The following is a 26,559-nucleotide window of genomic DNA, read 5'->3' on the forward strand; positions in this document are numbered from 1 at the left end:
TGCAGCCAGTCAATCTACTCTCCTTGACACATCTTTAGAAGTTTGCCAAAGTTTTAGAAGTCAAGCTGAATGTTCACAAACTTCTAAGGAAGTAGAGGTGCTGCCTTGCTTTCTTCATAATGGCACTTACACGCTGCACCTAGGGCAGATGCTCTGAAGTGATAGTATTGAGGAACTTAAAGTTAATGACCCTCTCCACCCCTGATCTCCTGATGAGCACTGGCTCATGGACCTCTGGTTTCCTCCTGCTGAAGTCAATAATCAGTTCCTTGGTCTTGCTGACATTAGATTAGATTAGATTATGAGGACACGCAGTCCTCTTTTATTGTCATTTAGTAATGCATGCATTAAGAAATGATACAATATAGAATGAGAGGTTGTTGTTGTGGCACCACTCATCTAGATTTTTAATCTCTCTCTTATATGCTGAATCAATAAGGACATTTAATGTCAGAGCAATGTATACAATATACATCCTGAAATTCTTTTTCTTCACAAACATCCACGAAAACAGAGAGTGCTGCAAAGAATGAATGACAGTTAAATGTTAGAGCCCCAAAGCTCCCCACCAACTTCCCCCTCCCACACATAAGCAGCACCAAAGCAACGATTCACCACCTTTGATTCAGAAAGTTACAGTGGTGTCATCAATAAACTTAAATATGGCAAAGGAGCTATGCTTAGCCTCACAGTCATAAATATAAAACGAGTAGAGCAGGGAACAAAGCACACAGCCTTGTGGTGCACCTGTGCTGATGGAAATTGTGAAGAAAATATTGTTGACAATCCAAATTGACTGGGGTCTGCAAATGAAGAAATCAAGGATCCAAATGCACAATTAAGTATTGAAGCCAATGTCTTGAAACTTACTGATTAGTCTTGAGGGGATGTTGGTATTGACTGTGTGCAAGGCCCCACAACAATGGGATAATATGCCTTGTGTTTGTGAAGGTGGAGTAAATATTATTGAGGACCTTGGATAAAACACTCTGCTGTTCTTCAAAGAGATCGTTCCCAACAGACGGCAGCTTAGCTAAAAGAAAGCGCTTCCAACAGTGCAGCTCTCTTGTTTTTTTGCTGGAGTGTCAATCTTGCTGATGTCCTGGGAGAGGAACTTGAACTCATGTGGCTTCTAATTCAGAGGGATAAGTGCTATCAACTCAGCTGCAGTTGACAAACTGACAGTTTGTTTGTGAAGTCCTGTGTCTATTTTCTGGACTGTTGTTGCATGTCGTGTTCAAACACTGTGATTCCTGGATTCACCATTTTATGGCTTGGACTATTCCTGCCTTCAGTTGTTAACTCTTAACACTTGCAGAGAAATGTTTCTTTGTGGACACATATCATGGTAAGGTGTTCATCTTATTGATGAGTCTGGGTTTCACTCAGACTGAGATTCAAGAAGCTGCAGGTGTTACAGTCTAGCAAAACAGACAATCACATGCTGCTTGAGTCACTGAGTTCCTTTACCAGATTGTTTCTTCACTCTCAAATTCTCCCCTTTAAACCCTGCGACTGACCAATCTTTCTGATGGACCTGCAACTGCGGACAAGTGTGTAACAACTTCTCTTAAAAATCTCTTACTTTGGCTCAGTAACCTCCTGCATGAGGCAATAAATGAACAACATTTTCTGAATGCAAGTAAACCAGACTGATCTTGTTGGTTTGAAATGACAGTCTTCCATTTCTCATGCAAAATTCTCCCTGTGCTCACCCACACAAAATTGTTACAATGCTGTTTATACAGCTTGATTTTTTTCTTTGATTTGAAGCATACTTGCTTGACAGAATCCAAGGGAGGATCGTGAGGTGGTCTCTAAGGAGAGTAATCTTTATCCGCCTTGGCTTCAAAAAACTTACTGCAAATTGAAACTGGTAAATTGCACAGCACACTGGGAAAGCATCATTCTTAATATCAAGAAGATAGTTCTATAATGCAACTAACTGTGAAATTCATTATATTTGATAGAAAATATAAAGCAGAATTGGAGAATAATCATTATGAAATAAAATGGCAAAGCTGCTGTGTACTTTAAGTTGACATTTTTTCCAGGCAGTTTTATAATGGTTCAGTCACGAATGCACCATTTGTCCGGTGATTTGCTGATAGATATTTCTGTGTCAAAGAATCAACACTGGCCTGGATTTTTATAGGAATGGAACTTGCTTGAGGAAACTTAATTCTTCCTTATAAATCTATGCAGTACCAGTCATTGAAAAATACACACAGTGGTCACTTTATTAGGTACACCTGCGCATTAATACAAATATCTAATCAGCCATAAAAGCGTGCAGACATGAAAAAGAGGTTCAGACCAAACATTAGAATGGGGTTGAAATGTGATCAAAGTGACTTTGACTGTGGAATGATTGTTGGTGCTAGATAGGGTGGTTTGAGTATCTCAGACAGTGCTGACCTCCTGAGATTTTCACATGGAACAGTCTCTAGAGTTTACAGAGAAGGGTGTGAGAAACAAAGAACATCCAGTGAGTGGCAGTTCAGTGGGTGAAAACACCTTGTTACTGAGCGAGGTCAGCAGAGTATGACCAGACTGGTTAAAACTGACAGGTAGGCAACAGTAACATAAATTAGCCACGTGTTACAATAATGATGTGTAAAAGAGCATCTCTGATTGTACAACATATCGAACCTTGTTGTGGATGGGCTACAGCAGCAAAAGACCACAAACATACACTCAGTGGCCATTTTATTTGGTACAGGAAAGTCAAACATTTGAAAGAAACTTATTCTTGGTGTCGTCATCCGAAGTTACTATAGTTAAGGTTCAGAGGGCGATATCATATGAATAAAAGGTCTTGGTCCGAAACATCGACTGTTTATTCTTTTCCATAGATGCTGCATGGCCTGCTGAGATCCTCCAGTGCTTTGGTTGTGTTGCTTTGGATTTCCGGCATCTGCAGACTTTCTCCTGTTTGTTATCATCATTATTATAGAGGAATATGGTTGTTTGAACAGAAAACAAATATTAACTTGCATTTTATGAAGGACTTCAATGAATTATTTGAGATTTCTAGGATAATGAAACCTTCAGTGGCTGGTTTCCTCATGTGCCAATCCACAAATGTCATAATTCATTTATTGCAAGAAGATGGGGTTTTTCGGAAAGCATGATTGTTGATTGCAGAGTGGGTGGCAGGAAAAAGAGGTAGGCACAACTTAAATGAATTGAGCGATTTTCAGTATTGTACTTTCTTTAAATCTGCTGACAGGATTTATAATTGGGCTGGACTCCAGCATCCATTGAAATGGGTGAGGCCTTTATTTTAAACAGAATCAGAATCCTTTATTACCGTTAAGTATGTGGACACATACAGGGAATTTGATGCCGGTTTCCCTGAGCTCTTGCTGTACAGAATCAAAAAGCAAGCAAAACAATAGTGCAAATAATCATGAACTATATACAATGAGGTATACCTGTGTATGTACAGGTGGACTTGGTTTATAATAGGCAAAATTCAAGTGTTCGTAAGACTGATGGCATACAGAAAGAAGCTGTTCTTGTACCTATTTGTCCTGGCATACAGTGATCTAAAGTGCCTACCAGAAGGAAGGAGTTGGAACAGGTGATGTCCAGGGTGTGATGGGTCTACAATGATGCTGCTTGCTCACTTCCTGACTCTAGATGCATGTAAGTTCTGGATCAAGGGCAGCTTCACACCAATAATCCTTTCCACAGCCCTGACGATTCTTTGGAGTCTATTCTTGTCTTGTTTGGTAGCTGATCCAAACCAGACAGTGATGGACGAACAGAGAACAGACTGGATTATTCCTGAATAGAATCGAATCAGCAGCTCCTGAGGCAGGTTGCACTTCTTGAGTTGACGTAGGAAATACAACCTCTGCTGAGCCTTTTTGATAAGAGTGTCCACGTTGGGTGTCTGCTTCAGGTCCTGGGAGATTGTGACACCCAGAAACCTGAAGGTCTCCACAGCAGACACAATACTGTTGAGTATAGTGAGTGGGGGGAGTACTGGGGGGCTCCTCCTGAAGTCCACTGTCATCTCCAGTCTTGAGCGTAATTAGCTCCAGATTGTTCTGACCACACCAGAGGGACAGCCGTTCCACCACCCGTCTGTAGGAAAACTCATCACTGTCTCGGATAAGGCCAATGACAGTTGTGTTATCTGCAAACTTCAGGAGTTTAACAGATGGATCCTGTGAGGTGCAGTTATTAGTGTGAAGGGAGAAGAGCAGTGGGGAGAGCACACATCCCTGGGGGGCACCGGTACTGATTGTCCAGGTGTTAGAAATATGTAGATTGCCATTTGATTAATTCATTGACCGCACCTTCATTATTTGATTCCAGATTCCATCATTTGTAGCCCTTTGTTACCTCCACCTGCAACTCTGAGATTCTAGAGACATGAACAAGGAGTGGAGGCTGGAGGCGCCCTGTTCTAGGCCTGGAGGCCCGTCTCGTGTGAGTGGGTGGATGGGAGTTAGGTGGGAGAATAGGAAAGTAGCTTGTTTTGCTGTTAACCAATGGCAAATACAACAGGCCTCATAATTAAGCCTAAGGGGAGAAGTCCTTACCAGTTGATACCAGAATATGAAGATGGTTCTCCTTTGGGGGTAATAATTTGCAATTGCCTGATGACACTTCAATATTAAAGCAGACGTTTTAAAATATATTAATATCCTTTATCATTGCCGGGTCTAAATCCTCACATTGACTGTGTGAATGACACTTTGGGAGTATCCCACTTGAAGGACTGCAGTGGTTCAAAAAAATAATCACCTTCTCCAGGCGATTGAGAGTGGCAATTAGTGATGTCCATGGACTGAAAATAGTAATAAAGAAAATTGTGCCCTAAAGGTAAATTTCCAATCAAATCATACTCAAACTGAATGGAACACATTATCACCATGGATGTGCTATCACAGGTCTCACTTCCATTTTGAGCTGATAACTTCAGTTCTCAGCGCACAGAGTACAAAACCCCTTCTGCTGGAACCCCAAAGTGCCAGCTTCCTGGCTTATTAAACCTGTCATATCCATTCAGTATTATTTTGTTCCTTTTCTGTATTTTGCCAGCATTTCATTATTGAGCGTCCTGTTATGCCCTTCCAGTAGTTTGCACACACTCTGCTTCCTGTCTTATCAGTTTTGCCTGGATAGTCAGTTACTGAACTTAAGAGCTGTGACTTATTGACAGCGGCAGAGGAGAAATGGACATGGGAGGAATAAGAATTAAGGGGAAATGATCTAAATAGTCAAAGTAGACATTTTAACGCTTCCTTTTAAGGCGATAGACTGACAAAACATATTTTGGTACTTTATGTCAAGGCCTGAACTTTTAATAGTCTTGAGCCACTGATCTGTTAGTCATTTAGTATTTTTAACATCACTTCAGTATTCTTTTGATCGGTTTAATATTCCAGTAAATGAAATGGAATAACTTACCCTTTTCTTTAAAGAGCCTTTTTTCCTTATTCTGTTACAAGTTGTCATTGACAATAGCATTTCTTCCTCAGCATCGAAGAGATGTTATTGTCAGTGACAGCTTGTAACAGATGCATCTCAACAATGTTTGTTTAGCCCACTTCACCCTCTCTACACTCATGACTGTGGCTGAGCACAACTCAGTCTAATCACCACCTATAAATTCGCTGACAATACCACCATTGTTGGTAGAATCTCAGATGGTGACAAGTAGGCATAAAGGAGCGAGACAAATTGGCTCGTTGAACTCTTTCACCTTGCACTCAATATCAGCCGAGGGAAATGATGGTGGGTGTCAGGAAGGGGAAGTCGGGAGAACACACACCAGTCCACATTAAGGGGTCAGCAGTGGAAAGGGTGAACAGCTTCAAGTTCCAGGGCTCAAACCATTGATGCAGTCACAAAGAAGGCCCACCAGTGGCTCTACTTCATTAGGAGTTTGAGGAGATTTGTTATGTTACCAAAGACTCTTGAACTTTTCAACAAATGTATGGTGGAGAGCATTGTGACTGGTTGCATCATAGTCTGTATGGAGGCTCCAACGAAGTGCGCTGAAAGTGGCGGAAGAGGGCTGCAGTCTCAGCGACCTGTATCACTGACACACCCTTTCCCACCTCCAATGTCATCTTCAAAAGGTGATTCCTCAAGAAGGTGGCAGCCGTCTTTTAGCACTCTTATCATCTGGAACATGCCTTCTTCTCTTTACCGCCATCAGTGAAGAGGTACAGGAGCCAGAAGACACGCACTCAATATTTTATGAACAGCATCTTCCCTTCCACCATCAGTTTTCTGAATGGTCCAGGAACACGACTTCGTGATTCCTCTTTTGTGCTATTTATGTATTTGTTTTTTACTGTAACCTGTAATTTTTTTTTGTGTGTGTGTTTTACTCTGTCCTGCTGCCACAAAACACCGGATTTCACGACGTGTCAGTAATAATAAATCTGATTCTGATTCCTGGCATCTGTGGAAAGATGGCTTTCCCTGTGCATCATTGCTACTGAATCTGAAGGACTTAATGAATATAATTAAACTTTTTGCCTTAGGACTCAGTGACATGGGGAGTATTTGTTGTCCTGCCTGATGGAATAGTCTAAGTCAGCCATTAGTGGTAGGGCATGGAGAATCTCAACTAATTGCGAACTCGACCATAACTATTTGACCTCTGTTGCAATGGATTTTTTCCATTGTATTGGTCTCTGCACTTCAAGGTTGTTTAATGCCATTTCCTGTACAGAAGTGTAAGGAGAATGAAACAATTGTTACTTGGGATTTGATGCAGCAAGAAAGATGAAGAACACAACAATAATAATTAAAACACAATGAATATAAATTCACAAAATAGCTTATAAACATCGATAGTATGTCTATAAAGTGATGCTAGGCTGTACGTGAGGTGACTGATGGAAAATATTCAAGTAGTGGTGGAGTTGGTGGGTCGAAGTGTTGATCAGCCTTACTGCTTGGGGAAAGTAACTGTTTTTGAGTCTGCTCGTTCTGGCGTGGATACTACCCGGCCTCCTCCCTGACAGGAGTGAGACAAACAGTCCATGAACCAGGTGTATGGAATCATTCATGGTGTAACTGGCGCTTTGCTGGCACCTTTCTGTACATACGCCCTTGATGGCAGGTAGGCTGGTGCCAATGATGCACTGGGCAGTTTTGCCCACTCGTTGTAGAGACTTCCTGTCCGCTGCAGTGTAACTACTCTGACTGTGAAGTGCTTTGCCATATTCTGAATACTATGCCGTGCGACTTTTTCTCTTGCAATTGTGTGCAATTATTACAAAGAAGTTCCTTTACTGGAGCAGTCAATCCTGGAATAGAAATCACTTCTTTTTAATTGATCACTATGCAGCACTAAGCTTCCACTTGCAATGAAATACTGCCAAATGAAAGAGCTTGGATGCATTAGGAGAAAAGCTACGATCTGCCAACTGAGAGCTGTTCTCTGAATGCTTGATGGGGTTGGGAATGTGTTGCAGGACCTAGCAGACTTGAGCAGTTGTATACCATAGAGTAGATTCTTCCAATATTCTTTCAGCATTATAACTTCAAGAGATTCTGCAGATGCTGGAAGTCCGGACCAACTCTCACAAAGTGCTGGAGGAACTCAACAGATCAGGCAGCAACTACGGAGAGAAATGAAGAACTGACATTTTGGGTGAGACCCTTCCTGGGGACTGGAATGAAAGGGGGAAGAAGCCAGAATAAGAAGTTGGGGGGAAGAGAAGGAGTACAAACTGGCAGATGATAGGTGAAACTTATTTTTTTGCCATTATCTTTTAGTATTGGGGAAAATGTATGAGTAAATCTTCAATTCCAGATTTTAATGGCAGTTGGCCAGGTCTACCTCATACAGCACTTTATTTGCAATGGGGTGCAACATATTTTGTTGTTACAATCAACCCTTCTAGAATGACACCTTGGCCGTGAATATCACATCACTCTCCAGCTCCATCCTCATTTGGAAGTCTTTACAACCACCATTCAGAGGCCCATTTCCTGGGTTGTGCCCTTGATTCTCTCATGATGTTAGCATCTCACAGCGGTTATTTCACAGCATTCTTTCAGTTTCTTCTTTATGTCTGCTCTCTTCCATCCAACTACTCTATTTCTTCCATAAAACATAGGAGCAGAATTAGGCCATTCGGCCCATCAAGTCTGCACTCCCATTCCATCTTGGACAATTTATTATCCCTCTCAACCCCATTCTCCTGTCTTCTCCGCATAACCCTTGATGCCCTGACTAATCAAGCACCTGTTCATCTCCGCCTTAAATATACTTGGCCTCTACTGCTGTCTGGGGCAATGAATTCCACAGATCTACCATCATCTGGCTAAAGAAATTCCACCCTCAGTGGAATTCTTTCCTCAGATTCTGTCAGGGTGTTAATGCTTCCCAGTTCTTCACCCAATCTAACAGAGCTTACAGAGTTACTGAGGGCAGGAAGACTCTACAACGGGTAGTCAAAACTGCCATCAAGGACATGTATACAGAGAAGTGCCATAAACAGGCCAGTAACATCACGATAGATCCCACCCACCCAGATCATGGGCTGTTTGTCCCACTGCCATCAGGAAGGAGGCTAAGAAGCATACAGACCAGGAGTTTCCCCCAAGCAGTGAGGCTGATCCACCCACTAACCCACCCCTCCACATCCTCAAGAGGCTTCACTTTACCATTTCCTGTCAGTCACCTTTTGTACAGACACTCCTGTGCCCAGTGTCACATTATGGACACAGTGGATCTATGTATATAAACTAAATTGTGCATTTATATTTATTGTGTTTTTTTTCATTATGATTGTGTTCTTTAACTTGTAATTTTTGTGGTGCATTAGGTCAGAGTAACAATTACTTTGTACTTGTGTACTGGAAAAGACATAAAACAATCTTGAACATTGAATCTAACATTTTGCTTTTAATGCAGTCCTTTCTGAATGTCACAGAGGATTCAACCAATTTGTACGCACGATAAACTCCTCCACCTTGTCAGTTCTCTCCCTTTCTTAAGCCTCCTCAAAACACATGACTTTGGTTGCCTCTCCTAGTCCTTGTACAATTAACATTTGGTATTTGTTTTCACTGTCCCTGAATGCTTGGAATTGTTGTGATGGTGAAAACTATTTAAATGGAAGCTGCTTGCATGTGAAGCTGTTCTGTGCAATAATCAATTATAAAACAAATTGCTTGTGAGTTGGGAATAGGCAGTAAGGCGTGATTCTTTAGTCTCTGCATGCTAAATGTGAAGCACTTGCAGAAATATATGGACAACCTTTGTCTGTATTGGAAGTGTGATCTTAAATTGGGACATTTATTGTGAGGATGTTAAATATATTATAATCCATTTGAGGACCCGATTTCTTTGGCTAGCACTTATTCCTCAATCCGCTCCACCAAAGCAGATTTACTAGCTCAAACACGAGGAATTCCGTAGATGCTGGAAATTCAAGCAACACACATCAAAGTTGCTGGTGAACGCAGCAGGCCAGGCAGCATCTCTAGGAAGAGGTGCAGTCGACGTTTCAGGCCGAGACCCTTCGTCAGGACGATAAACTCCTCCATCTTGTCAATTCTCTCCCTTTCTTAAGCCTCCTGAAGGGTCTCGGCCTGAAACGTCGACTGTACCTCTTCCTAGAGATGCTGCCTGGCCTGCTGCGTTCACCAGCAACTTTGATGAGATTTACTAGCTGTTTATTTTATTGCTTTGTGTAGGCTGATACTTGTATTTTCTGTAAAACTCTGCATAGAATGGAAAGCCAGCCTGAGGGTCAGGATTGGAGGTGCAGGTCGGGCTGATTCTGCTCGCTCTCCCGCAATGCTCCTTCCTCTCTCCACGGCACCGAGGCGATGACCTGCTTTGGCAGCTGTCGTCTCCATGGGTTTTGTGGCACTTTTTGCCCCGCTAATATGATGAACTGAGATCAAGACTTGGGCCAACTCTGGCGGTTCCCGGGAGCAGATCTAAGTACTCATTCTGGTTTGGAATATCGTTGTTTGCATGATGTGTGCGTGTTTTTTATCCTCTTACTCAGCATAGAGGATATGGTCTTTCTTTTTATTTAATTAGTTCTTTGGGTTTCTTGCTTTGTGGGTGCCAGTAAGCAAACACCATCTCAAGGTGTAAAATTCATACGCTCTTTGATAATAAATGTACTTTGACCTTGTCAGTTGGAAAAGGCTGGTGACAACCTAATGTAAGTTATACAAAGTTTGTCCTTTGTAACATATTTCAAGGCATCTTGACTTTAGTATTAGGAACAATATCAATTAAAAAAGGATGGCACAAAAGAGGCTTAAGTTCAGTATAGATTGGACAGTTGGTAAAGACCTCTGCTTTAAAGTGGAACTAAGTGGAACTAATCTGAGTGTTGGCAGAACTTTTGTGTTCAAGGACCAACTTGATTTGCCATATACATTTACGTGTTTTCACATTTTGCTGTGATGTGTTGGTGTGGCATGCAACAAAAACCACAGCATCCAACAGACGGGTCATATTCTGCATGGAGGTCGGTCACCAGTGGAGTGCCTCAGGGATGTGATCTGGGACCCTTACTCTTTGTGATTTTTATAAATGACCTGGATGAGGAAGTTGAGGGATGGGTTAGTAAGTTTGCTGATGACACAAAGGTTGGAGGTGTTGTGGATAGTGTGGAGGGCTGTTAGAGGTTACAGCAGGACATTGATAGGATCCAAAACTGGGCTGAGAAGTGGCAGATGGAGCTCAACCCAGGTAAGTGTGAAGTGGTTCATTTTGGTAGGTCAAATATGATGGCAGAATATAGTATTAATGGTAAGACTCTTGGCAGTGTGGGGGGTCAGAGGGATCTTGAGGTTCGAATCCATAGGATGTTCAAAGCACAGAGTTAAGAAGGCATACAGTGCATTTGGCCTTCATCAATCGTGGAATTGAATTTAGGAGCCGAGAGGTAATGTTGCAGCCTGGTCAGACCCCACTTGGAGTACTGTGCTCAGTTCTGGTCGCCTCACTACAGGAAGGATGTGGAAACCATAGGAAGGGTGCAGTGGAGATTTACAAGGATGTTGCCTGGATTGGGGAGCATGCCTTATGAGAATAGGTTGAGTGAACTCGGCCTTTTCTCCTTGGAGCGATGGAGGATGAGAGGTGACTTGATAGAGGTGTGATGAGAGGCATTGATCGTGTGGATAGTCAGAGGCTTTTTCCCAGGGCTGAAATGGTTGCCACAAGAGGACACAGGTTTAAGGTGCTGGGGAGTAGGTACAGAGGCGATGTCAGGGGTAAGTTTTTTACTCAGAGGGTGGTGAGTGCGTGGAATGGGCTGCCGGCACCGGTGGTGGAGGCAGATATGATAGGGTCTTTTAAGAGACTTTTGGATAGGTACATAGAGTTTAGTAAAATAGAGGGCTATAGGTAAGCCTAGTAATTTCTAAGGTAGGGACACTTTCGGCACAACTTTGTATTGTGCTGTAGGTTTTCTATGTTTCTGTGTTTCTAGTTATAAGGATAAAGAATTACATAAAAATTAAACTTAGAGTATAACATATGGATGTAGAATAAAATGTGCAGAAATGCATAAATACCAGCATGTATTTGCAATGTAAACAGCATTATAAGAAGTGGTTTAAAGTATTTACAGAGCAGTAAAGTGACTGAGGTAATAGATAGAGGGGGATGGGGTGACTAACTAGAATGGTTGATCAGATTAACTCCCTGGTGGAAGAAACTGTTAATATGCTGTGAAGTTTTTGTTTTAATATCCCTTTAGTGCTTTCCACAAGGGACCTTTTGGAAAAGGGTGTGCAGTGTCTGCAGTGATTTATCCTGCCTGATTGTTTGTTCTGGACACAACGGGTTATGTAGTGATGGCAGATTGCAGCCAGTGACTGTGTCGGCTGGTAGTTTGCTATAGTTTTTGTATACAGTGAGAGGATGCTGCTGCAACCCCAGACGGCAGTGGCTGGTGTGTGGATTCTGTCAGTGTTGTCAGTGTAGAATTGCATCAGTATACTGTATTCTGGTTCAGGAACAAATGGATTGAAAATCAATCAGAATTAGGTTTAATATCACTGGCATATGTCATGAAATTTTTGTTTTGTGGCAGCAATACAGAACAATTCAAATAATATATACTATAAACTACATTTAGAAACTTGTACAGTGTACGCTGCAGTGCTCTTTTGATTGTAAATGAACAAAATCAGTGCACATGAACCTCGCCTAGGTAATGAACTGCTTTTATACAATTACCTTCACACAATTCTCGACAATTGTATCCTTTAAATGTTCATTTTCATTGTAACGTTCAAGATGATTGTCAATACCTTCAAACCCTTCATAGTTCCTAACTTGCTGATGTAGTGGAATCATTTCATTTTCACTCCCAGCCTTTTCACAGAACATCGCATATCATTTGTGAAAGAAGGCTCCAAGTCAAGGGTGTACAGCGCAGGCTCACGATCAAGCATACTTTCTTCAGCCAATGATTGGTGTGTCAAGGCCAACCTGAACCGGAAAGGCAGTTTCCTGGAGCAAGTAGTTTTCACCACATTGCGTCCAGATATAATCGTATGGTCTGACACCAGTAGAGAAGTGGTTATTGGTGAACTCACAGTCCCTGGGAAGACAACATCGATGAAGCCCATAAGCGCAAGTTAACCAAGTATGCAAAATTAAGATCAGAGTGCAGAGACAGAGGGTAGAAGGTCTCATGCTATCCATTCGAAGTAGGCTGCCGTAGGTTTATTGCGTTCACTCTCCAGAAGTGGCTGCGTGACCTTGGCTTCACTAGAAGAGGGATCAAGTCAACCAGCAGGGCTGTAGCCGAGGCAGCAGAGAAAGGATCAGCATGGGTGTGGACCAAGTATGTCCAGAGGGGCAGATAGTCAGACAGTGTATACATCTTTTGCAAATCCTTCAGTAGTTGCGTAGACACCTGAATAGCAGACTATCTGTTGGATGGAAGTGACCAATAACTCTGATAGAGGCAGATGCCAAGTTTTTAAGCTCACCAGTGGGAGGTGGTGCTTTAGCACTGCTGGCCCACCACCTTGAGGGAGTCTTGATCATAAGCGGGCTGAAACTCCTGAAGACAGGTAGCAGATCAACTGATGATCCCACTGGTGAGAGCACAGGACAGTTAACATCTTAGTCCACATGCATTTTGTAACTCTGGCATCTCCAAGCTTGAATGCTTGAACCCACATGAGCAAAACAGTTCCGAATTGTCTCACTGCTTATTTCTCGCCAACTACCAGTGACAAAAATCACCGCTTTTTGAACACCGACACACACAAGTGACGCTATTTAAAAACTGTTTGTTCTATGCATGCTGTTTAGTCTAACGGCCACGCAAGTGCACGTGTCTGATGCTAGTTAGAAACTGTTCAGCAACATACTCTTACCCCACTTATGTCCCAAATAAGTATCTACCCCAATTAACCGATGTAGTACAAAACGAGAGCAAACAGTAGAATTGTTCACATTCTTGATAGTTTGACATATTGTGCTCAACATTATTGAGCAAGAGTTTAATTTTTTTTTTGGACACAGGCCATGACTGTACCAAAAGCAAGTCTTGTTCTGGTCTTGTTCTGAGTTCTCAGGAGGCAGTTTGATCCTGAGCTATTTGCCCAGTCCCTACTATATCTAGCCTGATAAAATTTCTATCTGTGTTTTTCTCAAGATTTTCTTTAAAAAACAGATTGATCTTGTCGTGTTCTTTAGTTGTGTTTTAAATTTAGATCGGCAGTGCTGTGACAGACAAGGAGAGCTGGAAAAGTGTCTCCAGATGTGTTGAAATTCAGTAACGACAGTGGTAATGAAATTGCTGCACAGGCACCCTGATGAATTCTATAGGTGTGATTACTTAACAGATGCAAAATATGATATTGGCTGTAGTGAGTCTGAGTTTAGAACTTTGAAAAACTGCTAATTATCTCGGTCCATCCAAACCGCAACACATTTGGTTTTCCTGTTCAAATCCTGTTACCTGAATGACCAATTGAAAATCATGTTTCATTCCATTCTGTATTTAGATGTTGTTCAGTGGATAGAAATATTGTTATTTTATTTTTGTTTAGAGATGCAGCACAGAACAGGCCCTTTCAGTCTAATGAATGGTACTGATCCTGCAACCCACTTATGTAAGCAAAGCCTAATCACAGAACAACGTACAATGACTAATTAACCGACTTACTGGGATGTCTTTGGAATGTGGGAGGAAATCAGAGCACCTGGAGGAAACCCACACACACACAGGATGAACATGCAGACTTTCTTACAGAGGACGTCGGAATTAAACCCCGAACTCTGACGCCCCAAGCTGTAATAGCATCACATTAACCGCTTCACTACTGTGGCGCCCTTTGCTGCTCCAAAAATTCTTTCGTGCATAGAACAAAATGATAGAATACTTGCTGCTTGTTTGATGTAATTTCTATAAAATACATTAAGCTGTCAAGGTCTTTATGATGGGCATATCAAGGTCAAAGTACGTATATGTCACGACATACTACTTTGAGATTCATTTTCTTGCAGGCATTCACAGTAGAACAAAAAAATACAATAGAATCAATGAAAAACTGCACACATTAAACGGTATAGCACAGGACAGAACCTTTGGCCCACATGATGCTGTGCCGAAATAATTAGGCCCGTGACACCTAATTTAACCATTCTGCTTGCAAAAGGTCCAGATCCCTCTATTCTTTGTATATTCATGTGCCTGTTAAAGAACCTCTTAAACGATTCTGTCAAGTCTGCTTCCTCTACCATCCCTGGCAGCACATTCCAGGCACCCACTAGTCTCTGTGGAAAAACAAAACTTGCCACGTATCTCCTTTGAATTCAGCCCTCTTACTTTTAATGCATGCCCTCTAGTATTAGATATTTTGACTGTGGGAAGAGCTAGTGGGTCTAAGCCTCCCATAATTTTGTAAGCTTCAATCAGATCTTCTGTCAGCCTCCGCTGCTCCAAAGAAAGCAGTCTTAGTTTGTCCAAGTTTTCCTCGAAAAACATTCCCTCTAAGCTAGGAAGCATCCTGGTAACTCTCTTATGCACCCTCTCCAAAGCCTTCAAATCCTTTGTATAATGGGGTCACCAGAACTGAAAGCAGTACTCCAGATGTGACCTAACCAGTGTCTTTCAGAAATATTTGTTTCTATGAAGTATTTAAATAAATACAAAAAAAGTAAATTATCACCTCTACTAATTTGTTTTTCTATCTAAATAAGAAATGCTCTGCTAAAAAGACCTTCAAAAGATTGGAGGTTCTTCAGATGTATATAACTTAGGAGCTTAATCATGATTGGCTAAAGACCATGGGATATTGTGGTCTTGGGCATGATAAAAGATTTTAAAAAAGATAAAGATTAGCTTTATTTGTCACATGTACATCAAAGCATACCATGTCATGTGTCGTTTGTGTCAATGGCCAACACAGTCTGAGGATGTGCTGGGGGCATGCGGCAAGTGTTGCCATGTTTCTGGTGCCAACGTAGCATGCCTACAACTTACTAACCCTAACCTATATGTCTTTGGAATGTGGGAGGAAACCTACACGGTCAAGGGGAGAATGTCCAAATTCCTTACAGACAGTGGTGGGAACTGAACACCTATCATTGATCGCTGATGCTGTAAAGCATAATGCAAGCCATTGTGCTACTGTGCCGTTCTGAGTGTTGGGATTTGGTATCCACATAAAACACAGAACGACCTTGTGAGTGACCCCAGGGAACTGACTTACTTCATATCAGACAGGTGCAGAGTAGGCTTGTAGCTGAATTCTTAGATTAGATTATGAGAACACTCAGTCCTCTTTTATTGTCATTTAGAAATGCATACATGCATTACGAAATGATACAATGTTCCTCCGGAGTGATGTCACAGAAAAAAGGACAAACCAAAGACTAACACTGACAGAACCACATAATTATGACATATAGTTACAGCAGTGAAAGCCATACCATAATTTGATGAAGAACAAACCATGGGCACTGTAAAAAATAAAGTCTCAGAAGTCCCCGAGTCCCCGATAGCAGGCGGCAAAACGGAGAAACTGCCTGCCATAAACCTCCAGGAACCGTCAACTTGCCGATGCCTTGGAAGCAGCCGACCCCAGCCAACACTGACTCCATCTGACCGAAAACTTTGAGCCTCCGAACAGACCCTCCAATACAGCCTCCCGAGTGCTATCCTCTGCGAGTGCCTTCGACCTCGCCCCGGCTGCTGAAACAAGCAAAGCCGAGGATTCGGGGCCTTCAGCTCCGGAGATTCCGGTTACCACACTGTAGCAGCGGCAGCGAAGCTGGCATTTCAGAAGTTTTCCAGATGTTCCTCCGCACTCTCACGTCTGTCTCCATCAAATCAGAATTGTGCACGGTCCCCTACTTGACAGATAACAGATGTTCATCACCGGAGAGGCCGCGCGCGCTGCCGTCGCGCCACCATCTTCTCCTCTTGAGTAATATTGCTGGTTGGAATCACAAGATTGAAGGTTCACATCCACTTCAGAGTTCCAATGCAAAATCGTTCTTGCAGTCCAGGGCTATGTTTTGAGTAACAGGTAGCTATCGATGTGACTTTTGTTGTGACCCTAAACATTTCCTCAGTTTAGCAATACTATGGGCACTTAGCACTCCTGTGGATTTGATATTTTTTGTCCTAATTGTGCTCTTTCTTGTATAATTTTGTATAATTTATGCTTTTCTTTTAAATGTTATATTCTCTAATGCAATGTGTCTGTGACGGCTCTGTTTCTCATCGTACATGTGTATATATGAAATTGTGCATTTGACAATTAATTTGACTTTAACTTAAAAGGGACATTAAACAAATGGTTTATGGTTTAGATGGATGTTAAAGGTCCCACAGTATTATTGATGAAAATGAAAATTCCATGTTTTAGCTGTAATTAGCATAACCAATGAACAGATAACCTGGCCTTGCATACCACTGCCATGGTCGCATTTAAAGAGGTATCATAGAAAGGTGTGGCAAATTGAGTGTAGATTTTACTTTGGAATCATTACTTGAGCAATTCCTTTCTGAACTGTCCTTGAAAGTGAGTCTAAAGTTTATGGTAATAATATAGTGATTGGGCAAGGAAATTCTCTCCACTGGTTTGAGAGCCTGACAGTTGAGGGGTAATAACTGGTCCTGACCCTGGTGATGTGGGCCTTGACTTTCCTGTACCTCCATCCTGATGGTAGTAGCAAGAAGGGATGGCTTTCCTGCAACAGTGCTGTGTGTAGATGTGCTCAGTGGTGGGGAGAACTTTACCCGTGATGGACTGGGCTATATCCACCACTTTCTGTTGGCTTTCTTGTTCCAGGGCATACTAGGCCGTGATACATATAGTCAATGTTCTCTCCACCGCACATCTGTAGAAGTGTGCCAGAGTTTGAGAGGACATGCCAAGCCTGCACAAATGTCTAAGAAAGTAGAGGCACTGACTTGCCTTCCTTGTAATGGCACCTGTGTGCAGGGCCTAGAACAAATGCTTTGAAATGATAATATTGAGGAATTTAAAATTGCTGACCCTCTCTACCTCTGGTCCCCTGATAAGGACCTCTGGTTTCCTCCTCCTGTAGTTATAATCATCCCTTTGGTCTTGCTGACATTGCGTGAGAAGTTGCTGTGGCACCACTCTGCCAGGTTTTCAATCTCCCTCCTATATGCTGATCTATCACTACCTTTGATTGAGCTAACAATGGTGTTGTCAGTAAACCGAAACATGGCATAGGAGCTGTACTTCACCTCACGGTCACTGAATGACCACAGTGAACAAGTCTGAGTTCCATCTAATGCAGCCGTACAAAAAAATCCACTTGGTTGCATCCTTTGAATTTCTTGCCATTGTGATATCTTGTACTACCTCAATGCGCTGTTATAATGAATTGATCTGTAATAACAATATGCAAGGCCAGTTTTTTTTCACTCTACCCTGGTACATGTAACAATAGCAAACCAACAATAATCCAGTTTATCATTTAAGTGACCTTATTTGGAACTGCATTACTTCCTTTGAAAGCAAGAGTTTCTTTTTAATCGTTTCCATAATGGAGGCAACACCTTAGATTTTATTCTTTGTTACATTTCCTCCATTATCACAAGTTTTGCTCTTCAGAAAGTCGTCCATTTGCTGTAAAGTGCTTTGGGGAAGCCTTGAGGCAATGACATGCTTTCTTTTGAAATGACTGCAGGGAGGCATTTGTATTAGGAGTTGCAAAACTCAATTTATGAGGAAGCTTTGCCTCTAGCAGAACAGATGGAAAGATAAATGCCTTTTTATATGGTAGATGTTTGAAAGCTGAAGGTTATAATGTTTTTCAGATTCTGGAAAGTAGAATGTGAAATGATTTGAGATCATGTAAATAAAAAAAATCCTTTAAAAATGTCACCTTTCTGATGGATTATTACTTTTCTTTTCAGAGAGTGTAGACAATGGAGAAGTTTATCAGAGGAAAAAAACTCAGCACCCTGACTACTCCGAGGGTCTGATGGCATTCAATCAATCAAGGTCTACGCCAGAGCAGCAACAAAGCAGTTGGAAGCGCATTATATTACTTATTCTTGCCATCACCATACACAACATTCCAGGTAAGAAGTACTGAACACAGTACCTTCAGAATTAAATGCACCTTGATCAATTAATTAATCTGTAGAGGAAGGATGTTACTATTGGAACCAGGATGAAAGTTGCAGTTCAATTTTATAAAGCTGCTTACAGAGTTGGCATAAATCAGAAGGGTGTTATTCTTGATAATAATGAATATCCCAATGAAGGATATGTTGGAATATGACAACCTTTATATTTGATACCATGTACAAATTTCAAACCCACCTAGATTGCCTTAATTATATCATCATCATCATTATGTGTCGTGTTGTATGACGTGGATGATTATGGTCTGTCAGTGACCATGATTGTTTTTGGCAAATTTTTCTACAGAGGTGGTTTGCCATTGCCGTCGTCACTCTTCCAAATCTTTGGAACTAATCACTGAACCTATCATGGTGGTAGAAATACTGGGAACACTGAGTAGGTCAGATTGCATCGGTGAAAAGACAAAGAGTTACACTTTCATCAGAACAGGATTCTGATGATGAGTCCAGATCTGAAACATTAATTATTTCTCATTCTTCAGATGTAGTCTGACCTGCGTGAATGTTTCCAGCACTTCCTGTATGTAATATTGATGTGGAACTACAAGTTGCATTGAAGAGCTACATTTTAGTGAAGACAGAAGCCAAAGGGCTTTCTAAGATCACCAGTAATTTAGAAAATGATATCTATCAGTGGGTATAGTACTTGTTTCCTTTCTCCTATCAGATGCTTACTGTACACAGGAGCAAATGGATATAAACAGACCGGAAGCTATTATCACCTCATCAACTTAATGTAGATTTGAAAATGCCTTTTATGTGAATGCTCTTTTGTGCTTTCAGTTCAAAGGAGCAATAACAGCAGGAAGGAGAAAGCCTGTATGAGGGATTGTAAATACAACCAACATTAACGGCGTATTCCTGATTGCAGCACTCTGTAGCTAATAAATGAGCCATGGATAGGGTTAAGTCAGGTACCTTGGCAGCTAATATACCAAGATGCTACACGCTGATCATTGTCTCATTGAAAGGATGGGAAGGTAACTCCTCCTGTGAATTTTCTTCCATATCTCACAGGCAATTTATGAAATGGTGTCAGAGTTGGATGATTCGACACTGTCCTCAGTTTGTAAGGTCATAACCATTCAAAGTTCAAAGGAAGTTTGTTTTCAAAGTAAATATATGTCACTGTATACAACCCTGAGATTCATTTTCTTGCAGGCATACTCAATAAATCCAATTACCATAATAGAATCGATGAAAGACCACACCAACTGGGTGTACAAAAAATGTGGAAAAGATATATGTGCAAATACAAAAAGAAAGAAGAAATAATAAGAAGCAATAAATATCTAGGCACAAGCTATTCAATTGGGCATGGAACTTGCCATCCAGGGAGCCATAGTACCGACAAGTTCCTACTAACTAACAAATAGTCTCTAGTTTCAAAGCAGATAGAAGATTCCAGCAAAAAATTACTAATGTATGATTTAGCATTGTAAATTAGAAAAAAAAATTGTTTTGACAAAATGTACCCAAAAGGAAAAAGCATCATTTATCTGGAAGTGTATTTGTGTCAGCAAAAATTTATTTTGAGTTAATGATGCAAAGAGAGGAGAACTAAAACTGATGCATTTGTGCTCACAGAAAAGAAAGGTGTAACATTGACAACATCTCGATGGAAAAGTAAATAGAATAGTCTGGGCAACTTTGGGCAAGGTGGGGTCAAAGGAAATTGTGGTTTTCTGCAGTATCGATTTTTGACTCCGTTTGATGTAGGGGCTCATGCTGCAGAGAAACAAAGTGCTTAAAAATGAGCTTGGGTGTAACAAGTGAAGATGTGGCCTGATGGAGGAGTGGTGGTGTGTTGCTATTTCTGAAACCTGTTACCTTGATGTTTGCGTTTCTACTTAATTACTTTCTTGCACATCTGGCACCGTAACTGCTTGAAATGTATTTCCATTTGTAATTACATCTGCTGCTTCTCTTCCAATGCCACTTATCAGATAATCAGTCAAATCAAGGATTTTCACTGCAAAAAGGAAGAAAAATGACATTTTAAAGTAACTTTTGCACAGGTTAAAAACATTAAGGTTGTGTGGATTTGTCCTCTTTAATTCCGATACCCTGATTGGGTCTGTACGAGCTACAGGCTATCTTTGTCCAATACCATCACTTCTTTTATTTACATATGGCATCAATAATTGTATGATTTAATTTCGAGTTATAACATGATGCATTAATTTACCCAAATCATGTGAAATTTCAGGAAAAAAATTCCTTACAGTGCCAATAACTCAGTCTTACTGTTTGCAGTTCTTATTGCTTTGTGTGTCACTGTTCCAGACTGCTGGATATATGAAGATTGTGTTGAGTGAAAGGTGCCATATTCCTTCACAGCTGTTATCACACTGTAAGGACTGATGAGTTCCTGCAGAGTACTCTTGTGGTTTAAAGCTCATATTTTTTAATTATAAAAGAGAAATTTCTCCAAATGTATGCAGAAAGAAAGATATTAACTTTGTTACACCGTTTGAAGACTCAGTGATGTTTCTTTGCTCTGGAAGTAGCTGTCTTTTATAACTAGGTTGAGGATTAGAGGAAATATAATGTCATTTGAAGCCGTAGTGCCTGCACATAGGAATGAGTTGATGTTGAGGTGTAATGGGTGTCTCACTTGGCAACTTTGTCCTCCTGGAGTTGTTTGAGTACCCTCGACGATCTAAAGGTTTGAAGATGATACCTTTGTAGTGGGCCACACCTCAAAAACCGACGAGTCAAAGGTTCAAAGAACATTTATTATCAAAGTATGTGTGCAATATACAGTCCTGAGATTCGTCTTTCCGCAGACAGCCATGAAACAAGGAAAACCATGGAACTCATTCAAAGAAAACCATCAAACCCCCAATGAGAGGGGGAAAGAAAAGCAAACTGTGCAAACAGCAAAAAAACGAGTTAAAAACACAGCCACAAGATCATTGAAACAGTCCAGGATGTTCAGTTTAGTGCGGTTCATTTCAGTTTAGTGTTGTGTCATTTGATTATAGGCCACAGAGCCCGTCCACCCTGGTCAAAATTGCAACAGAAAAGGAGCAACCAGAAACTGGATGCACATCATAACATGAACTACAGAGTACATTACACAAAGAGCATCAATTAAACCGTGGCCCAAAACCCAAGACCGTGACACCATCCTCCAACAGCACTGAGCAAGATAGAGACCGACTGAACGCAGGCACCTTCGTCCACCAGCAGCGAGTGAGAGGAGAGAGAGACAGGTCAAACGCAGGCAGATGGCACTGAACACCCACCTGCCTTCTGCTCTAATCCTCATTGATTTCAATCTCCCTTGAAGCTTTAACTGGCGAGAAATGGAACCAATCATAGGTTCATGCCCCATGTCCAGGCTTCTTGGCCTCCAGCTGCACACTTTGCTTGAAACCTCACCGAACTCCCTCAGAGACAGCAAAGTGCTAGATCACTCAACGGACCAGAAAATACACCATCGAAATGTAGATTACAGGCTCCAGTAGTAGCAGAATCATATCTGAAAGGAGAAGAAGAGGTGAAAGAAGTGGCTTTCTGAACTGTCTGAAGGACGTCACCTTTGGTGTGTTGTCCGCTGGTGCCATCGGAACACAGGGAGGAGATAGGGAGCTTAGTGACATGGTGCCATGACGACCACCTTTCCCTCAATGTCAATAAAACTGCAGAGATTTCTGGGCACAGCTCAGCACATCACAGGAACCAGTCTCCCCTCTATGGACTCTGGCTATACTTCTCACTGACTCAGTAAAGCAAAGACCCCACCCACCCCATACATTCTGTCTTCTCTCTCCATCAGGCAGAAGATACAAAGGCCTGAAAGCACATACCACCAGGCCTATTACACTGTTATCGGACCCTTGAATGGACCTCTTGTACAATAAGATGTACACCTGGCCTCACAATCTACCTCGTTATGATCTTGCACTGTTTTTTGTCTGCTCTGCACTTTCTCTGTAGCTTTTAAACTGTTCTGCATTGTTATTATTTTACCTTATGCGAGACAATCACTATATCTTGGTACACATGGTGATAAGTGCTGATGGATTCATATTTATTGTGTTCTTTATACTTTTTGTGTTGGATTATGCTGAATCGGATCTGGAGTAACAATCATTTTGTTCCCCTTTACACTTGTGTACTGAATAATGACAATAAACAATCCTAAATCTTGAATAATAAACCAATATCAACACCAATACCAAAAGAAATTCCTGAAACACTATGAAGGTATATTATGACATGAGCCAGTCTTCAATCAGTTGGCTCAGTCTTCAAGATAAGTCTTAGTTCAGCAGATGAGACATCTCAGCCGAAATGCTGAGATCTTGTACATCAGGATGAACTATGCCTCTACCCAAGCTCTTTCATAACATTTGCCAACAAGATGGAAAACGATCCATGTAAATCTAGCCTGGACAGAATGGGGAAATCCAGACTGGACTGGTACCTTCCCATCAGCTAACTTACAGTACGTTCATCAGCAGAGTGACTTCAGGTTTGCTCTTGCACATTTACTTTTGAGTTGTTTGGAGTCTGCAAACTAAACACATTCTAGATCTCATTAAGTAATTTCAGAATCAAAATTAGGTTTATTATTATTGACATATGTCATAAAATTTATTGTTCTACAGCAGCAATATATAAAAATTATTATATGCTACAGTAAAAAATATAGAGTACTGTACAAAAGTCTTAGGCATATATACTCTTGTAGCTAGGGTGCCTAAGATTTCTGCACAGGTACTGTATTTGTCTACCTAGAGGGGAGAGTGAGTTTGTAAATCTGACGGGAGCAAAGAATGTTGGAAATAGCAAGGGTGGAGTGCCAGAGGAGGAATGTGGGACAGGTGGCAGAGAAGGAGTGCCAGTGGAGGGTGGTGGTGTGGTTGCAGACTCACCCAGCCCTGAGACACCAGGCAAGGTCATTTGGTTAAGAACAATTGGTTTACTGATCATTACCGAATATCTCTCTAAAGCTTCTCACTCCCTCCCCTCTCCCTGCCCCCTTCCCACTCTCCACCCACAACAGAGACCCATATCAGAATTAGGTTTATCATTACTTACAAATGCCATTAATTTTCTTTTGTGGCAGCAGTTCAGTGCAATACATAAAATGACTACAGTACTGTGGAAAAGATTGAAATAAGCTGCAGAGAGTTTTGTAAGCTTAGTCAGCTCCACCATGGGCACATGCCTTCGTAGTATCCAGGACATCTTCAAGGAGCAATGCCTCACAATGTCGGCATCCACCAATAAGGACCCCCATCACCCTGGACATGCCCTCTTCTCATTGCTATCATCAGGAAAGAGGTTCAGAAGCCTGGAGGCACACACTCAACAATTCAGGGACAGCTTCTTCCCCTCTGGAATCAGTTTTCTGAATGGACACTGAACCCATGAACACTACTCTATTTATTTTTATTTTGCACTATTTATTTTAATAACTATTTTATATACGAATACTTACTGTAATTCAGTTTTTTCCTCTATGATGTATTATATTGTACTGCCACTGCAAAGACAATAAATTTCATGACATATGCCAGTAATATTAAGCCTAATTCTGATTCTGAAAAGCCTTAGGCACCCTAGCTATGTGCATAATACTTTGACACAGTACTGTATGTATATATAAAATCAATAAATACTGCAGAAGGAGGAAAAAAGAATTGAATTCTGAAGAGGAACTCACGCTGCCACTATCAAGTCAGCATTCGACCAAGTGTGGAATCAAAGTTGTTCACAACTCGATGTCGGTGGGTCTCTGGAAAGTGACTTTTCTTCTTTGGCTGTAGCATAACGGAAGGTGGTTGTGGTGTGGTCATTGAATACAAATAGGATGGAGAAGTGTTGGCATGTTTCACACAATGGAAATGCAAATCACGATTCACTGCCGCTCCACCGCAGCATAGAAATCTGAGCCCAGAGCGAGTCAAGGGCAGCATGGTCTAGGCCCGCAGCCTTTCACCGCGGCAGTGCCCAGATCCTAAAGCAAGGTGCGGTCTGCTGTTTAAACACCGACTCAGATTGGAGACAAGAGCCAATTTCGCTCGCTCTCTGCAATGGTCACTCCTCTCTCTGGGGTGCCGGAGCCTCTCACTGTTCCATAGCTCGGTCAATTTAGACACCAGCCCAGATAGACTGAAAAGACAGGGTGTTGGGATCCAGGATGAGAGTCGACTTCGCTCGCTCTCTGCAATGGTCACTTCTCTCTCTACTATGAAGACTTCCCTAGCTGCTGTGCTCTGTGTCCGTTAATATGATGAACTGATAAACGAGGCTTTGGGCCTACTCTGGGCTGCTCCAGTTTTTGAATCTGAGGACTCAATTTTGGTTCGGAATGTTGCTGTTCACTTCAATTGTTTGCATAATTTGTATTTTTTCCCTTGCGCATCAAGTTTTTTTATTTTCTATTCTTTTTTTTAATTGGGTTCTTTCAGTTTTCATGCTTTCTAACTAAATGTAAGCATGCAAAGCTCAAAGGTGTATAATTTATACATTCTTTGATAATAAATGTACTTGAATCTTGAATGAACACATTGCCAAAGGTTTCTCCCTCCAATCTTTAAAAGGCACATCACCAACATTTGCGCGTTCTAACACCAGTCACACTGAAGTTGCAATCAGTGCTGTTTGAAAAGATGAAGAGCTCAGCCCCGGGACACCAGCACATGAAATGGCAGTGATTCAAGGAAGTGATCCAACGTCATTTTTACAAAGAAAGTAATGATTGATTAACATTGCTGGCTAGCAGTACACACATTCTATGAATTAATTGTGAAAGACATGCTTTGCTTCATGAAGTATTTCTTGTCTCTCAAGTGATGAATAGATGAAGGCAGCAGTGATAAACTGGATAATTATAAACCAGTTAATCTAACATCAGCAGCAAGAAAATTACTGATTTTTTAAAGAATAGGATTAATCTGCTCATGGGGACAGGGATTGATCAGGAATAATCAGCATGACTTTGATGGGCCTGACCTGTTTGACTAATCGGATATGAAGTTCTTAAATGTGTTATTGAAGATAGCTGAAGTTCAAGTTTGAGTTGAACTCCCTTCCCCAACTCTAAATAGCTACATGGCTCCCGGGGTTTCCAGTCCTGCCGAAGGGTGCCAGCCCGAAACGTCGACTGTACTCTTTTCCATAGATGCTGCCTGACCTGCTGAGTTCCTCCAGCATTTTGTGTGTGTTACTTGGATTTCCAGCATCTGCAGATTTTCTCTTGTTTGAGTTTAATTGTCATTCCACCTTACATGAATACAGCCAAATGAAACAGCGTTACTCTTGGGCCAAGGCACGAAAACACAGTACCAACAGTCACACAGTTACAACAGTATGGTAAATGCAGTCTATGTGGACTTGGTAAAGCTTTTGACAGGGTCCCAAATGAGAATGAGCCGAAGGATTCAATGCAAGTTCACATATTGGTTCCAAAATTGGCTTGGTCACAGCAGGCATGGAGTGATGGTTGAAGATCGTTTTAGTGATGGCACCTGACCAGTGGTTGACTGAGGGATCAGAGCAGGGGCGGTAGTTGTTTCTCATACGCATTTATGATCTGGATATGAATTCAATAAGTATGATTAGCAAGGCCATAGCTATAACTCAGCAATTCAGGAACAGCTTCTTCACCTCTGCCAACCATTTTCAGAATGGACATTGAATCCATGAACACGACCTCATTACTTTCTTATTTCAATTTTTGCTCTACTTATTTAATTTAACTATTTAACATTTAAATACTTACTGTAATTCACAGCCTTTTCCCACTATTATTATGTATTCCATTGTACTGCTGCCACAAAGACAACAAATTTCACGACATATGCTGGTGATATTAAATCGGAGTCTGATAAAGATTGGCATTGTTGTGGAAACTGGGAAGTGGCTGCAGAATATTTGTTAATCAGTAAGACGGGCAGAGAAATGGCAGATGGACTTTAACTCT

General features: G+C 41.4%; 1 protein-coding gene across 3 annotated transcripts in view; it reads left to right on the forward strand.

Moving 5' to 3' along the window:
- Nucleotides 1-26,559, forward strand: part of LOC140187171 (zinc transporter ZIP11-like) — an 840,422-nt gene that overhangs the window by 397,288 nt on the left and 416,575 nt on the right. For all 3 annotated transcript variants that reach the window (XM_072242190.1, XM_072242191.1, XM_072242192.1), the window contains exon 5: nt 18,384-18,551. In XM_072242190.1, coding sequence (XP_072098291.1) covers nt 18,384-18,551 — 168 coding nt within the window. The remainder of the gene's footprint in view (nt 1-18,383; nt 18,552-26,559) is intronic.

Source organism: Mobula birostris, chromosome 24 (genome assembly GCF_030028105.1).
Source record: "Mobula birostris isolate sMobBir1 chromosome 24, sMobBir1.hap1, whole genome shotgun sequence".
NCBI lineage: Eukaryota > Metazoa > Chordata > Chondrichthyes > Myliobatiformes > Myliobatidae > Mobula > Mobula birostris.